General features: G+C 35.1%; 1 protein-coding gene, 1 long non-coding RNA gene and 1 pseudogene across 4 annotated transcripts; 1 reads left to right on the forward strand and 2 right to left on the reverse strand.

Annotated features, from left to right (window-relative positions):
• Positions 1 to 4,177: 4,177 nt before the first annotated feature.
• Positions 4,178 to 7,370, reverse strand: LOC139783116 (uncharacterized). The gene is made up of 2 exons (XR_011721129.1): positions 7,306 to 7,370; positions 4,178 to 7,116 (listed from the first exon to the last, which is right to left on the reverse strand). It is a non-coding gene; the product is annotated as an uncharacterized lncRNA (long non-coding RNA).
• A 161-nt stretch (positions 7,371 to 7,531) lies between these two features.
• Positions 7,532 to 11,873, forward strand: LOC139783115 (THAP domain-containing protein 2-like). Of its 3 annotated transcripts, XM_071722245.1 has the most exons (9): positions 7,532 to 8,167; positions 8,389 to 8,556; positions 8,672 to 8,983; positions 9,556 to 9,768; positions 9,861 to 10,120; positions 10,787 to 10,907; positions 11,070 to 11,258; positions 11,357 to 11,442; positions 11,605 to 11,873. In XM_071722245.1, exons 2-4 carry the CDS (start codon positions 8,398 to 8,400, stop codon positions 9,703 to 9,705), a joined length of 621 nt encoding a protein of 206 aa, XP_071578346.1. In that variant the 5' UTR covers positions 7,532 to 8,167; positions 8,389 to 8,397; the 3' UTR covers positions 9,706 to 9,768; positions 9,861 to 10,120; positions 10,787 to 10,907; positions 11,070 to 11,258; positions 11,357 to 11,442; positions 11,605 to 11,873. The 3 variants fall into 3 exon arrangements, with proteins under 3 accessions (XP_071578346.1, XP_071578347.1, XP_071578348.1); XM_071722246.1 differs by lacking the exon at positions 9,556 to 9,768 and having other exon boundaries at positions 7,725 to 8,167; XM_071722247.1 differs by lacking the exon at positions 9,556 to 9,768 and having other exon boundaries at positions 7,725 to 8,167; positions 8,672 to 8,977.
• A 121-nt stretch (positions 11,874 to 11,994) lies between these two features.
• On the reverse strand, positions 11,995 to 15,696 carry LOC139783114 (NAD-dependent protein deacetylase sirtuin-2-like; annotated as a pseudogene).
• Positions 15,697 to 16,239: the final 543 nt, after the last annotated feature.

Here is a 16,239-nt window from a genome sequence, read left to right on the forward strand (position 1 = left end):
GAGCTTGTGAGAAGCCTAATTATACAATGTTCTTTGCTGCAGATCAGCTTAAGTGATACCTCTGGTATCACATAGTGCAGAGGTCTGCGAAGCAATTTTTGATAAATTGTTGGATACGTCTTACTTATTTATTTACATGTTTTTAAATAATTTTATTAAGTATGAAATATTTAAAATTGTTGTCATTTCTTGAGCTTTATATGCACACAATATGCAGTATTTCATTGAACATTTATGTGTTCATTATGTCACTATTTTGTAAACTTTTATAAATTTCATAACATGTCTGCATTCTGAGCAACATATGAGCCCGCATCTGTGTCTATTCTTGCCATCATGTTTTTAATAAACGTGAGTACAATATGTACTCAGAACGAACACATTTTGCTATCTGGGTGGTACCGACAATTAACAAATCATATAAGGAAGCTTAATTTTGATATATCTTTGTATTTTGATTATACATATAGAAAATACTTCCGGAATACAAGTTAGGATGTCGATGTACATCAACGTATATACGTATGTACACATCGCTTATGGTTGGTCCCGACATATATCGAACCATAAAGATATATATATATATATATATATATATTTATAAATTATATATATATATATATATATATATATAATTTATATATATACCCAGCCTCAGACTTCCTCGAGTTAATTGACAAAATCCCCAGGTCATCAGTTCAATGTCTATTCATGCAGGCCTTTAATACCGTCATCACAGACTCCATTGTTTTATATACGGATGGCTCAAAAATTGACACAGTCAGCTGGGTGGGATCATCGTGCTACTCGCCTCAGCTACACAAGGTCTTATGTTTAAACTTCCCCCGCGCGCTTCGGTATACACGGCGGAGGCGTGGGCAATATACAATGCGGTGCTACTCACTTTAGATATAAATCACACTAGATTCACTATTGTCTCAGATTCAAAAAGCGTCTTAGAGGCCCTCTCTAATCCGGTTACATGTCGCTCGAATTATCTAATTCCCCTTATTAAAGCAAAAATCATGGCATCTCAGGATCGTGGTAAAGTTATCCAGTTCATTTGGATACCTTCGCATACAGGCATCACCGGCAACGAAATAGCTGACGACTTAGCAAGAAAGGCCATACGCCAAGATATTGAAACTCCCACATTTAGGCTCCCCCATTTGGATTTGTTTAGGCCCGGTCTACAATGGATGTTGTAAGTCGTGAGTCGTAAGAAATTGACCAATCACAGTCTATTATTCATCTTGCGGTCGAAGAATAATTAACTGTGATTGGCCAATTCTTACGACTTACGACCTACAACATCCATTGTAGACCGGGCCTTATTGAACAAAGGAAAAAACTAGTTTTGGAATTTCATAATGATTTGTTCAGACGCGCCCAACATAAAGAAAATCTTTTCTTTTGCACAGTGTATGTTAATGCGCCAAAACCGTGGTATTATAAATTAGGTCTCAAACGCGACACAATTGTCACGGTCTCCCGTCTGAGAGCGAATCACTACAATTTAAACCATAGTTTATTTAGGAAAAATATTATTGATGACGGCTCATGCGCTTGTGGTAATCCTGTCCAAGATATTAATCACGTTGTTTTTCATTGCCCTCTGACGTCCGGACCGGCCATGAATCTTCGGCGTGCTGTCGAATCCCTCACGGTCTCTCACTGCAACGACATCTTCACAGTTTTGAAAAAACCGACAAACAAAATATGCAGACTAATTATGGCTTTTTGCAAATCAGGGGATATCTCTTTATAAGTTCGCGCGCTCCCGCGCGCGCAACACTAGCCGCCGGTTTTCCCTATCAAGGTCGGTAAATGGCGCGCGCTACATAAGGTCTTCCGCTGCACTTCGAGCTATTTGGATCCAAAATGGCGACCACAACGCTCAGCGTACACCATCAGCGCGAATGGCGAACTACGCACACAGTAACAACTATTGTACGACGTGCACTAATACACAGTCACTGGATCCAAAATGGCGGCCGTCGGAAGACCTTATGTAGCGTCGCTACCGACGCGCCATTAAACACTTAAATACTTTTAAAGCGCGTCATCTAACCTATGTAGGTCAGTGACGCGCTTTAAACAGTTAAATACTTTTAAAGCGCGTCATCTAACCTATGTTCATCATTGAAAGCTAATTGTAAGTGATATGTAAGTGATTAATTATTCTAATAGAGAATTAATAGATTTTTTAATTCAGCATGGAGTATTAGCAAATACAATTAAGTGTAGTCAGTGCGATAACGATATAAACATTAATAAAGATACATTAACATATCGATGTAGAAGACAATATTACATAAATAATATACATAAAAAACGTGTCTCCAAAAAGTGCGATAAACATTTTTTCAAATTGGCGCACTTTGCATGCGCGTGCGACCACTGAGCATGCGCGTGCGACCACTGAGCATGCGCGTGCGACCACTGAGCATGCGCATGTGGCTGCAGGGCATGGTCGTAGTCGCTGCATCTCGTCGGTATGACAGGAATCATAACCTGATTCCTGTCAACTTTAACGTTTAATATTTCGCGTCGCGGGGCAGAGCGACACTTTTTTCTGCCAGATTCGTTCGTTTCGTGCAAAAACGCGTCGAATGAGCCTAAATTCATCGTTTTTTGTGCTGCTGTAGCTAAACTGAAGAATTACCGAAAAATGGGATATGTTCTAAAAGATATCTTCGCAGTTTTATTGCTGAGACTCAGACAGGAGACGACGGATATCCAATATACCGGCGGAGGGATCCAGAACATGGTGGATATACTGCAACCATCGACATATAGGCTGCGTTTCGCTATTCACTCGCAGTACTGGCAGCACTGTAAATCCGTTCCAATATACGCGGCAGTAAGCTGTCAAAGCGTTCTCGTGTTCATGTGACGTCATAGATTTTGTCGTCACTTCCTACTTTCATTACTGCGGCTCGCGAGGTGAGGCATTCGCAGTAAGAACATGGCGGCTATGGCGGCACCTTTGGAAGAATTGGTCCTTGCCCAGGTAGCAAGCACTCGTCATTTTGACGTCAAATGACGTCAAAAGACGTCAAAATGACAGACTTTTGACGTCAATTGACGTCAAAATGACGAGTCTTGCTACCTGGGTGTGGACCTGGAAGGCAACAACGAGAAATATACAGTAATCGTTAGTCACGAACAGTGATCGGCAAAAATTCTGTTTTTAGTAATGATATCGGCGGTTATTTTTAATTAATCAAAAATAAAAAATGTGAATGTTTTTAATTTTAATTAACAAAAAATTGGTAATTAATAAAATACTAAGCTCTAAATTTAAAATAATTATTAATTGATTGAAAATATAATACTCTGTCTGAAAAATTAATGAATAATTAGAAATATATTGCTTATAATTTAAAAATTAGGCCATTATATAAAATAAATTGTCAATTTTTAAAAAAATTACTCATTTAGAAAAAAATATTTTTAATTTTTTAAAAAATTAGTAGTTTTTAAAAAGTAAATTATTTGAACAATTAGTAGAATTATTAGAAAATATATTACTAATTTTTTTAGAAAATTAGCATTTATTAATTTTGTAAAGTATCCGTTTTTAGGAGTATATTAGTTGCAGTAGAAAAGAAACGATGACGTTAACTATACTAAATAATTTTTTCATACTGAAAATTCGTGTTTTTTGAGAAAATTTGCAATTACTAGATAAACTATAAACGTGCTTTCACGCACCCCCCCCCCTCAACCCCTTCCCCCCAATATAACAATTATAATTTAATCATAATAATTATTATAAACAAATAATTGTGAATTTTATGTGTTCATATACGTATTTTTCTTATTTATTCAGATATTTCTTGATATAAATAATTTTTAACGTTTCTAACTTGACGTTGATGGTTACCTAGAAAAACTTAATAACTGAATTAAATGATCTCACTCTAGATAAAGCAACATATATAATTTTCGTTGATTAAACACATCTTTTCTTCAATCACACCAACTTTATCAAACATTTAAGTTTGAGAATTATTGTTTTTTTTTCACAAAATTATATTTTTTAATATAAATAAAGTTTAATTGTTTATTATCGATTTTCTTTGAATGTTTTTTCTGTTTTTTTATTGCTTTTTTTAAAAACCTTATATATACAAAAAAGGTTAAAATATAAAGTTTTAAAAATTCGCAAATATTTGAGTCCGCCATATTGGATTTATTTTTGGGAATTTTTAAAATTTGTTACAATATGCAAAATCTACACCAACAATACCACATATATACAAAAAGGTCTAAAAAAATATTGATAATAAAGTACTTTTGAATCGGGGATCACTTTTCGGGGGATCACATTGGATTTTTTTATAAGGGATTACATTAATAAGAGATTTTCAATTTTCCACCGAGATGACTGGGCCCGGAAGTACAAGTAGCGCTAGTAATACGCTTATGCTAAGGTATGCATTTCGTGTGCGATGGCTCTAATGCTAGCCACACACACTTTTCATAAAACGTTAACAAGTTAACAGGTTTTGACCAATCGCGTATATCCGTCCCCTTCGTCTTGCCCAGTATCTCTGATTGTAATATTGTCAGTTACCTCATGTTCATACTTGTTTTTGCCAAGACAACTTGTTTCAGAGTCAAGGATAAAAATTATTTTTATTTAATTGTTAATTTTCTGAAAAATTAAAAAATATTTTTTTAATTACTAATTTTTTGGAAAATTAAAAAATGTTTGTTTTTTATTATTATTTTTTAGAAAATTAAAAATTATTTTTATTCAATTATTTATTTTTGAAAAATTAGTTATAATTCTCGATTTATTATTAAATTTTCTAAAAATTAAAAAATAATTTTAAACATTAATCATTTTTGTAGAAATAATCTTTTTTTGAAATTATTTACAAATTGTTAGGTAAATAAAAATAAGTTTAAAAAATTTTTATTTTTTGGCACTTAATATATTGTATTTTGGCTTATTAAGGGGATGCTGGAGCCGCAGGCGAACTCGATCAGCGTCGATAAAGAAGTGCTCACCGACTATATCTGTCCTTGTATAGACAAAGATATAGACAAGGATAGCACGCTACATTGCACGCACACATACGCACGATATACACATCGAAATTATACTTTTATATTACGCTTCCAAATCTTGATTTGGGGGGTTTATCGATGTTTTTATTGTTGTACAATTCAGGGGAACTTGTTTTCGTGTTCGTACCAATGGTATATCTCTTATATGAAATACATCTTGTGACGAGCTGACAGCTCGCCGCAACTCGAGACGCCATATTGGGATAAAAGTAGATAAGAAAATCTGTACTTCCGTAATTTTTTCTCGTTTTCTATATAAAATCGGAGTTCCCCTGAATCATTAATGTATGTACTGCAATTCTGGAGAAGGATTTTTAATTCTGTCAAATATTAACGACGCTACGTTTCGACAAAAAAATGCCGGTAAAACAGACGGCTCCAGCATCACCTTAATGATTGCTTTGACATTTAAAAAATAAATAATGAAATTTGTTTTTGCCGATCACTGGTCACGAAGATACGGAAAAAGCCCGAAAGGGTTACTAAATTAATATAATTAATATAATAATAAATAATTTCGATATTTTCATAAATCTGAAAACTGACTCTTTTTTATATATTTAGAATAGGTGCTCCTATCGTCGTGTCACGTCGTGTCTAAGATAGGTTAAGATTTCGCGGAGCGCGTGATGACGAAGAAGGAGGAGGACGGACGGAGGAGGCAGATGGACGTCCCTGACCGCGGTGCGGACGCGGGTGGGGCGTGAGGATGATTTGCGTATTTTCCGATTAGGTTTAATTTGCGGTTTGCGTCACCGTTATGGTGGATTTGTGTTTAAGGCTTCTCTCTGTTAGACATCTTCTTCTGCGACTTTTAGTAGAGTTTAAGTTGCGGTGTGCGTCACCATATGGTGAATCTGCGATTTTGGTTGGTTGTTCTGGATGTCCCTCTTCTTGGGGCGGGCGGGCGCTGGTCGGTCGCGGGCTTTCCTCCCCTGGGGTCCGGTGCGTCGCTGTGTGCGTGACTGGAGTCGGAGTCTACCATGCATCGTGGGAGAAGCGGAAGTGCGTCCCGCCACCGCTTCGCGCCGGCTCTGGGATACGTTGGCGACGTTCCCGGATCCCTGGGGGGTGGTGGCTTGGGGGCGGTCGGTGCCTGTCCCTCTTCCTTCTCGGGGGCCGTCGGGGACTTATTCGCTATCTTGTTGGCAATGTGCTTGCTTTCCTGCCCTTTTGTTTATTGGGGAGGCGGTCGTCTTTCTGCCGCGGGGTCCTCCGGGGGTTGGCCGGCCGTGGCTTGCCGCTCGCTACTGTTCGGGCTCTTGCCCCACTGGAAACAGTGGGTGCTGGAAGCCTTTTGTGGCGGTGGACCTCGGTGGGTCGTCCCCTGGCGGATCTCCGTGGTTTGGCGGCTCTTCTCCCTATTTATGTTTTCCGCGCTCTCCCCCCTGGACTCTCTCCTTCGGGGGGGAGTCTGGGGGAAGGGCGCGGTTGTACTCCTGCCGTGTGCCTTCTGCCTCGGCTAGAGTCTGTTGGATCCGTTGTGCCGGGTCCTTTTTTGCTTTGGTGATGGGATGTGTGTTTTCCCCGAATGTTAACGGGCTCGCTATTGACTTAGCGAGTCCGTGTCTTGTTTTCGCGTGAGACCTCTCTACCCGGGTAGGAGGTCTCTGTTTGTCAAATCCGTGCAAGTCCTGGGACCATGTACGACTCCTGGGGGTGTGAATTCCTTGGGGAAGCGGTCCCCGCGGTCAATGAAGAACTCCTCAAATGATGTGTCTGACAGATACTATCATGGGGATTTCCAAGACGGTTGCGTAGCTTGGCTTGCCAACTACTAAGCTGGGGGACTGTCTCTTTCCCCTTGGAATGAGCACCCCATTTCGACCTCCGTGTGTCTTTGTATGAGGCTTACGGTGCTTTCTGTCGCTTCGTGCGAGGGGCTCTATTGCGGCATGTGATGAAATACCTCGTGTGTCCCGTGTGTCGTAATCCTAGTCCTTTGTCCTGGGTTTTGGGAGAGGTTTTTTAGTGGGTGCAAGCCCCACATACCCTGACAGCCGGGGTCAGGAATGCGCCGAGGCATTTTTCCTCCTCCCACCGAAACAAAAAAAAAAAAAAGATAGGTTAAGATAGGTTATATTTCTTTCTTATACATAACAACAGTCGCAGTACTGCGGATATCGTTCCGTTATTGCAGCGTTATATGCGGTAAAAGCAACAGAAGTAATTACGGAACGATCTTGCAGCTGTGCTCAATGACGTCACATCGTCAGTACTTACAGTGAATACAGAAACGCAGCCATAGTATGGACTGCGCGAAGGTATAAAAAAATGTGACCGGTCGGAAATAGAGAGCCTCTAGGAGAGAGAGGCGACAACGGGTCATGTGACCAGCCACTCCGTGATTGGCTGACAACATTATTGAGGGGGGCAAAGGCGAGATTGCGACGCCAATGCAGAAGAGCGTAGGAGGGGGTTAGCGCAGGCAGGTTAAGTCAGGTTAAGTTGAGTTAAACACGCTGCATGGTCATCCGCGCGTGCCCACGCGTTAGTGACTGACAAAGGAACCTCGCGAAGTGGAAAATTCTGATTTTAATGAAACTTTCCACACATGTAGGGGGAGTAAAAAGATGAATTTAGATATTTTTTGTAGCGGCCCAAAAACGGTTTTAAGAGGTGAAACCACTGCTCATATGTAGAGCGGTTTTTTGCTTTTCTCGATATATCTCGAAAAATATTTGAGATATCAAAAAATGTTTCAAATAAAAGTTTTATAGTAAAATCTCCTCTATTCAACAACATTAATATAATATTTTTTAAAAATAATTTTTTAAACAAAACTTTTTTTTTCAAAATTTTGTTAATGTTGTTGAATAGAGGAGATTTTACTATAAAACTTTTATTTGAAACATTTTTTGATATCTCGAATATTTTTCGAAATATATCGAGAAAAGCAAAAAACCGCTCTACATATGAGCAGTGGTTTCACCCCTTAAAACCGTTTTTGGGCCGCTACAAAAAATATCTAAATTCATCTTTTTACTCCTCCTACATGTGTGGAAAGTTTCATTAAAATCAGAATTTTCCACTTCGCGAGGTTCCCTTGTGAGTGACAAATTAACATCAGTTCAACGAAGGAACGGTAAGTCTTTATTTAGCAAACGTTGAAATAATATAAAGAAAATTATTAAAGTATTATTTACGTGCTATAATAATATTACAAAGCTATATGCGAAATCTGCTGCACAGAACAAAAGTGTCATTATTTTTTTAAACCGATTATATTGCAGTTTCCTGATGAATAGTGTGTTAAAAAATAAATAAATACTACAGTACTGTTAAATTATTGTTCTTGTATTACAGGCACTAATCATGCCATCGAGATGCACCGCATATAAGTGCAGTAACAACAGCAATGACGGCTACGCACTTGTAAGATATCCGCAAAATGAGTCGCTGAGGCAGAAATGGATCGCCGCGGTTGGAAGAGGAAAGAGCTGGTCACCTAATAATACTCAACAACTTTGCGAGGTTAGTAACAATATGCAGTATGCTCTGACTTTGCACTTCGGAAGATGAATAGATGTAACAACGTAATCTACTGTTAGACTGAAGTATATGTATATTTGTGATTTCCTTTCTCTAGATACACTTCCAACCATTAGAAATAAAATTTGTCGCTGGGCGCAAACAAGTAAAACTTGGTGCAGTTCCTTCACGGTTTTGTACGTGCAGCATAAGAAAAAAAACGAAATATCTTACATCTACATCAAGATGGCTGTGTGCAGCTTGCAAACCACTCACCAAAGAAGATCTACAAACGAAGTCTCAAGAAATTAAACAAATGGATGAAATGCAGCCAATAGACGAGAATGCGAATTCATCGAGGAGCACCATAATAAAAGAAAATGAACAATTGCGGAATGAAATGAAAGGAACTGTGGAAGAAGTGGTAAAAGTAAATGAGAAGATAAAAAATAAAATCGTGTGTTTACCTATCAAAAGTAACAAGCTTAAAACATCGAAATAGCAATAGAAATGAATAATTCAAATTCTTATATTATAATCGCTGATAAATCATTGCACACGTATTGAATAACATAAATTAAATAAAGTGTCATATTGTAAAAGTACGTGTTATAGGAACATATTTGTCATTATTATATTATCTATATATCAGTCAATAATATCGTATGTTACTTAAACAAACTAAAAACGTAGCAATAGAGACAAACTATTCGAATCCTTACATTGTTATCGCTAATAAATCATTGCACACGTATTGAATAACATAAATTAAATAAAGTGTCATATTGTAAACGTACGTGTTATAGGAACATATTTTTCATTATTATATTATCTATATATCAGTCAATAATATCGTATGTTACTTAAACAAATTAAAAACGTTGCAATAGAGATAAACTATTCGAATCCTTACATTGTAATCGCTAATAAATCATTACACACGTATTGAACATAAATTAAACGTACAATATGGCACAATATTATACAATTTTGTTTCATTAGTTCGTACCAATTAAGTTCTTTGGGATTGCGGCTGTTCGTTTTACTGGATTGAAATTATCAGCTAAAAGTCTTGAGCCCATGCTCTTGCTGCCAAAGGCAGATGTATTATTCTTATTAGCAGAAATGCTGCTTAATTCTAATGATATCTGACGCAATCTCATGCTACAATATCTGGAAACTAAAAGATCTTTCCTATTATGACAAGTGCTAATGGTGAAATTACTTAATTCTTTTTTCAAATGGTGTTCCAGTTTTGCTTTCAATGCTTGTCCTACATCTTTGAGTTGATTCTTTATGCCTTTCAGAATTAATTCTACAGCTTTCAAAAGTTGAAATACCTCATCTGAGACCGAAACAAGAGCTCCCTCCAGAAATTCACAAGCCTTTACAAAGCCACCTCTAGGATGCAGAACGGGACCTGAATGCAATAGTTTTGAGTAACAATCAGTACACTTTATTCGCTGCTTAAGCTTGAACACAACGTAGCCACACATTTTGTATAAGATTTCTTCCTCCTCGTCCGTTAAACATCCAGTTGCATTCAACTGTGGGAACATAATTGACGGTAAAGTATCAGTTTCTTCTGGTTTTTTATTTCTTGACATCAGATCAATCAATGTTGGAGATACATCAAAGTTATAGCTGGAGCTACTTATCGACACAGCTTTACGTGATATGGCCAACTGTTTCAGACGATTTTTACATTCCAGAGCAGAGGGCTTTGGCCGTTGTATACGAATGTTGGAAAATTCATTTTCAATGCAGTCCTGACTAAAGCGGGCTAAACATAAGAAATCCAATGATTCTGTTTCAAGTAACATCTCTTGAATTTCTAATATAGCTTCCAAACACATAATCATATGTGTGAGAGTGACTTTCCAATCTCCTTCAATCGTTGCATTTCTGAAGATAGAAATAAATAAGCGAATAGTTTCTATTGCTGTATGATAACAGTTCATCTTATTAAAACTCAATGCAAACAATTTGTCACGTGAAGTCATTATCTTGAATAAGTGTCTTAACATTAAACGGTGTTGATGGCGATGATGTTAATATACATGTTGCGAATCCCAGTGAACCAGCACAATATTTCCATTTATTAAGAAGACAGGTATTGGGAGAAAAAAGTATACATTAGTGAAAAAACTAGAAGGGATTTAAATACTCGCGAAAAGTTTCTAAGTGATAAAATAAATTTTTAAATAAAATTAAAATATTTATGAATTTATAGATGATAAGAGATTATCGGAAACCTCTGATCGTGGTAGCGCCTAAAATTTTATTACGTCATCCGGCAGCAGTGTCATCCTTATCGGATTTTGAACCTCGGACAAGCTTCAAAACCATTATCGGTATGTTACATTTCTGTGGAATATCTTACAAGATATTCCATGTTAACTTTTTTGTTAACTTTGATACTTATATATACGTAGTAAGATAATGAGAATAATGAGATCAGTTGATATAACAGAAATATATAATTGTGTTTAAAAAAATTTACATGTACTTTACAGGGGATGATAAAGCAGAAAAAGGCAATGTAACTAAAATTATTTTAGTTAGTGGAAAACATTATTACGCACTTGAAAACTATCGAGAAACTTCTGGAGACAAGAATGTAGCTATTATCAGAGTAGAAAATTTATGTCCCTTTCCTGTCCACGAGTTACTAGAGGAGATCGCAAAATATAAACATGCAAAAAGTAAGTAGATAATTGTAGTTGTTTGATATAATCAAAACTGTATCAAAAACATGGACCGTTTCTAAATAAACATTTTATGTTCTTGTGGTTTCTGGCAGCCTTTATTTGGAGTCAAGAAGAACCACGAAATATGGGCGCATGGAGCTTTATTAAACCACGTTTTGAGAACTTATGTTGACGACAGGTAAGTTGTATTAAATTATGAGAATTAATATATAAATATATAATGAATATTAACATTCATTACTGTTCAATTTTTTTACTTGTGAAAAGCAATAAGATAAATGTGTGCACATACGTATTTTATCATTAATTTTTTTACGATATAATACGACATAATTTTTAGTTGAAATATTGTGGTCGAGAATCGATGGCAGCACCAGCTGTTGGAGATGGACAAATGCATCAACGAGAAGCTAACGAAGTTATTAGGTGCTTTCCATTTACATCAAAACTCAGATAATTCTCACTTGTGACGTCGTTCTATCCTTTTTGGCAATTAATGAATAATAAAGACAGAATGATGTCACAAGTAAGAATTATCTGAGTTTTGATGTAAATGGAAAGCATCTATTGTTAAACCATTTACATTGAAATAAAAACCAGAAAATATTACTTCAATAAATTCATCAAATATAATATCTCCTAACTAAAATACATTCAATAAAACTAGTTATGTCTTAGATAATTTCATTAATTTCGTTAATAGAAGGATATGTCATAGAAGTACAAAATATTATGGACATTCTCATTTTTACTTTAATTTGGCAATAGGTATACATTTCAGAAACTAGAATTAAGCATATAGAGTATTGAAAAAAATACAGCATTCTTCTTATTTACAATATAATTTCAAATATGAATTTCATTTAAAATTCATTTTTACAACGCACTTGATTTGTTATACAGTACAAGAATCCGATAATAAATGACTAACAAGAATAGAGTCAATGGTAAAATACCTAATTCTGCACATTAACATTTGTTTAATTTTTTATGAGAAGCAATAAGATAAATTAACAGATGTTTATAAATACATTCTTAAATTAACCATATTATATATCTTATTTTAAAGTACCAACAATATTTCTTGTCGCCTATTTTAAGTAAAATTTTATCTTCATAACTTTTTTTCAGATGACATAAATCGTTAATAAAACGATAATCTATTTATTCTTTCTAGAAGAAAGCACTACCAATTATCGTTATCCAATTAATATCAGTTAATTGTCGCTTTTGTCTTCTGCTTTCAAACTTTCATTTTCTCTTTGCATGAGGGCTTGCAATTCATCCTAAAATTATAAGTTACATCTTAGCCTTTTCTACGCATAAAAATTTCATATTTTACTTTAATACTTGTTAAACATGCAGTTATTAATTCACATTCTGAAATGAACATGAAATAATACAAGATAAATAGGAATAAAAAAATGTGTTTTACCCCCCAGCCAAGTTTGTCTGCTAACAGCTGACAACCTGTGTCGCAATCACCCAACCAAGCTACGTCACGTCCCCCATGCGCGCTCTTGCCATCAAATACTAAGCCCTGCCGCAATCCTAAGAATCGTGATAGACGATCTTGCATACCCACTTTTTCATTGTTGATGAGAGTAAACGAGGACAAGTGGTTCGTACTCTTAAAAACAAAATTATATTCAAAATTGCATATATATATATATATATATATATATATATATATATATTTCTTTTCTAATAATTTTTGTAAATCTATTTTTAATATTTATATATACCTATCCACTAGCGATGCAAAAGGTTGCACTACTAAACTTGATCCCATGATAATTAAAAGATCAGCCTCTACGAAATCTCGATCAGCAAGTACTTGGAAACGTTCAGGGAGCATTTCACCAAAGAAGACTATGTCAGGTTTCACAACACCTTCATCACACTCTTCACATTTTAGTATTGCACCTTCTATTATTTTTTCTATCATTTAAATAAACATACAATCAGTATTTGATCAATTAATCGCTAACATCTTACTTTTTATAAGACTGTTCTGCATTTACCTTGTAATAAACATACAAACAATATGAAATTCATATTTAGTAAGACTCAGGTTATTGTATTTAACATTTAACTTTATTAACATATTTAACGCTTATTTTTATTTTATTTGTTAATAACTTTTTAATAAATAAGCAATGTTTAAACTGTTTAAAGATTGCTCAGGATTATGACTTTGACAACATGTCAAGATCGAGGTTATAGAAGTTAAATATCCTTTCCTAAAGTTTCAATTATAATAAATACTTAGTAGTATTTAGTTTACATATTATCTCAAAGTTTACAAATTTTTAATTTTAAATTTTGAATAATATCTAGATAATACACAACATGATGAAGACTCTTCTCACATGATAAACAGACGCTATTCTCATCCATTTGTTTCAAATAAATCTACTTAATGCAAAAAAAATAGAAACATCATAAAAGTATACCTTTCATCCATGGAAGTGTATATGGTGCTCGGCACTTAAGACAATGGCCAGTGTGAAACGTTCCATGAGCCTCCACTAGTTTTTCAGATGGCAATCCAGCTACACGTTCCAGCGTATCAATATTTTGCGTGTAATGCCGTAACAATAGACCTTTCTCCCACAGTAGGCGAATAAAATAATGGCTTATCGTAGGTTTGAAGCCTTCCGGTAACGATTCTCTCGCAAGAGTGAAGAATGGCTCTGGTTTCTTCATGAAGAACTCTAACTCGAAAATAGCTTGCGGATGGGGTAAATTATATTTGTCCAATTTATGGTAAAGTCCACTGGATGGAGACCGAAAATCTGGTATCCCAGCAGCTGTAAAAAAAGTATGCGTGTATGTGTATACCTATACATTCATGACATTAATAATCGGTATGTAAGCATTGATATATATTTGCCATTTGATTAAAATATAAAAACTAACAGTTATGACTCTCGTAACAAAAAATAAGAAGCATTACATATATATTTCATAGAATATAAAACAACCACAAAATAATTAAAACACGTAAAGAATTTGACATATGTAGAATATATCTTTGATGTGGTTACAGGTAGAAATGCCAGCGCCTGCCATAGTGATGATTTTGCAATTCTCATTTTCCTTAATGTATTCGACAATCTTCTCGATTACTTTTACTACTTCTTCCACAGTTCCTTTCATTTCATTCCGCAATTGTTCATTTTCTTTTATTATGATGCTCCTCGATGAATTCGCATTCTCATCCATTGGTTGCATTTCATCCATTTGCTCAGCAATTTCTTGAGACGTAGTAGGTTGTAGATTTTCTTTAGTTAGTGGTTTGCATGTCTGCACACAGCCATCTTGATGTAGATGTAAGATATTTCGTTTTTTTCTTATACTGCACGTACAAAACCGTGAAGGAACTGCACCAAGTTTTACTTGTTTGCGCCCAGCGACAAATTTTATTTCTGATGGTTGGAAGTGTATCTAGAGAAAAGAAATCACAAATATACATATACTTCAGTCTAACAGTAGATTACGTTGTTACATCTATTCATCTTCCGAAGTGCAAAGTCAGAGCATACTGCATATTGTTACTAACCTCGCAAAGTTGTTGAGTATTATTAGGTGACCAGCTCTTTCCTCTTCCAACCGCGGCGATCCATTTCTGCCTCAGCGACTCATTTTGCGGATATCTTACAAGTGCGTAGCCGTCATTGCTGTTGTTACTGCACTTATATGCGGTGCATCTCGATGGCATGATTAGTGCCTGTAATACAAGAACAATAATTTAACAGTACTGTAGTATTTATTTATTTTTTAACACACTATTCATCAGGAAACTGCAATATAATCGGTTTAAAAAAATAATGACACTTTTGTTCTGTGCAGCAGATTTCGCATATAGCTTTGTAATATTATTATAGCACGTAAATAATACTTTAATAATTTTCTTTATATTATTTCAACGTTTGCTAAATAAAGACTTACCGTTCCTTCGTTGAACTGATGTTAATTTGTCACTCACAAGGGAACCTCGCGAAGTGGAAAATTCTGATTTTAATGAAACTTTCCACACATGTAGGAGGAGTAAAAAGATGAATTTAGATATTTTTTGTAGCGGCCCAAAAACGGTTTTAAGGGGTGAAACCACTGCTCATATGTAGAGCGGTTTTTTGCTTTTCTCGATATATTTCGAAAAATATTCGAGATATCAAAAAATGTTTCAAATAAAAGTTTTATAGTAAAATCTCCTCTATTCAACAACATTAACAAAATTTTGAAAAAAAAAGTTTTGTTTAAAAAATTATTTTTAAAAAATATTATATTAATGTTGTTGAATAGAGGAGATTTTACTATAAAACTTTTATTTGAAACATTTTTTGATATCTCAAATATTTTTCGAGATATATCGAGAAAAGCAAAAAACCGCTCTACATATGAGCAGTGGTTTCACCCCTTAAAACCGTTTTTGGGCCGCTACAAAAAATATCTAAATTCATCTTTTTACTCCCCCTACATGTGTGGAAAGTTTCATTAAAATCAGAATTTTCCACTTCGCGAAGTTCCCTTGTCAGTCACTAACGCGTGGGCACGCGCGGATGACCATGCAGCGTCACAGTATAAGTAAGAACAGTAGGTTCACTCCGTGTCGAAGCCTTTGTTCTTCGTGGCAAACGTCCGCCATGATGTTGGTTGTGCGAGCGTGTTTTATTTCAACCGCTTACTAGAAACCGCTTGATAATTGTATAAGATGAAAAAAAATATAAGAAATATATATTAATTAAATATTTGAAGCAAAAATGTCACAATACATGCACATAAGTAAAAAATACATGCGCTTTTTATTTGAATAATAGAAACCGCTTGTGATAATTATATAAGAAATGAAAAAAATATAAGAATTTACATATTAATTAAATATTCGAAACAAAAATGTCACGACACATTTTATTCATGTATATTTTATTCATTTTATTTATGTATTAATTTTTTCATGTATTTATTTATT

This window comes from Temnothorax nylanderi, unplaced genomic scaffold (genome assembly GCF_030848795.1).
Source record: "Temnothorax nylanderi isolate EJ_2023f unplaced genomic scaffold, tnyl_v1.0 TNYL_tig0469_pilon, whole genome shotgun sequence".
Classification (NCBI taxonomy): Eukaryota; Metazoa; Arthropoda; class Insecta; order Hymenoptera; family Formicidae; genus Temnothorax; species Temnothorax nylanderi.

What these genes read in the sequence shown, in the direction of transcription:
- LOC139783115 (XM_071722245.1), top strand. Translation starts at nt 8,398, where the DNA reads ATGCCATCGAGATGCACCGCATATAAGTGCAGTAACAACAGCAATGAC. An exon ending in ATACTCAACAACTTTGCGAG is followed by an intron (nt 8,557 to 8,671) that starts GTTAGTAACAAT and finishes TCCTTTCTCTAG; the next exon opens with ATACACTTCCAACCATTAGA. An exon ending in CTGTGGAAGAAGTGGTAAAA is followed by an intron (nt 8,984 to 9,555) that starts GTAAATGAGAAG and finishes TTGTTTCATTAG; the next exon opens with TTCGTACCAATTAAGTTCTT.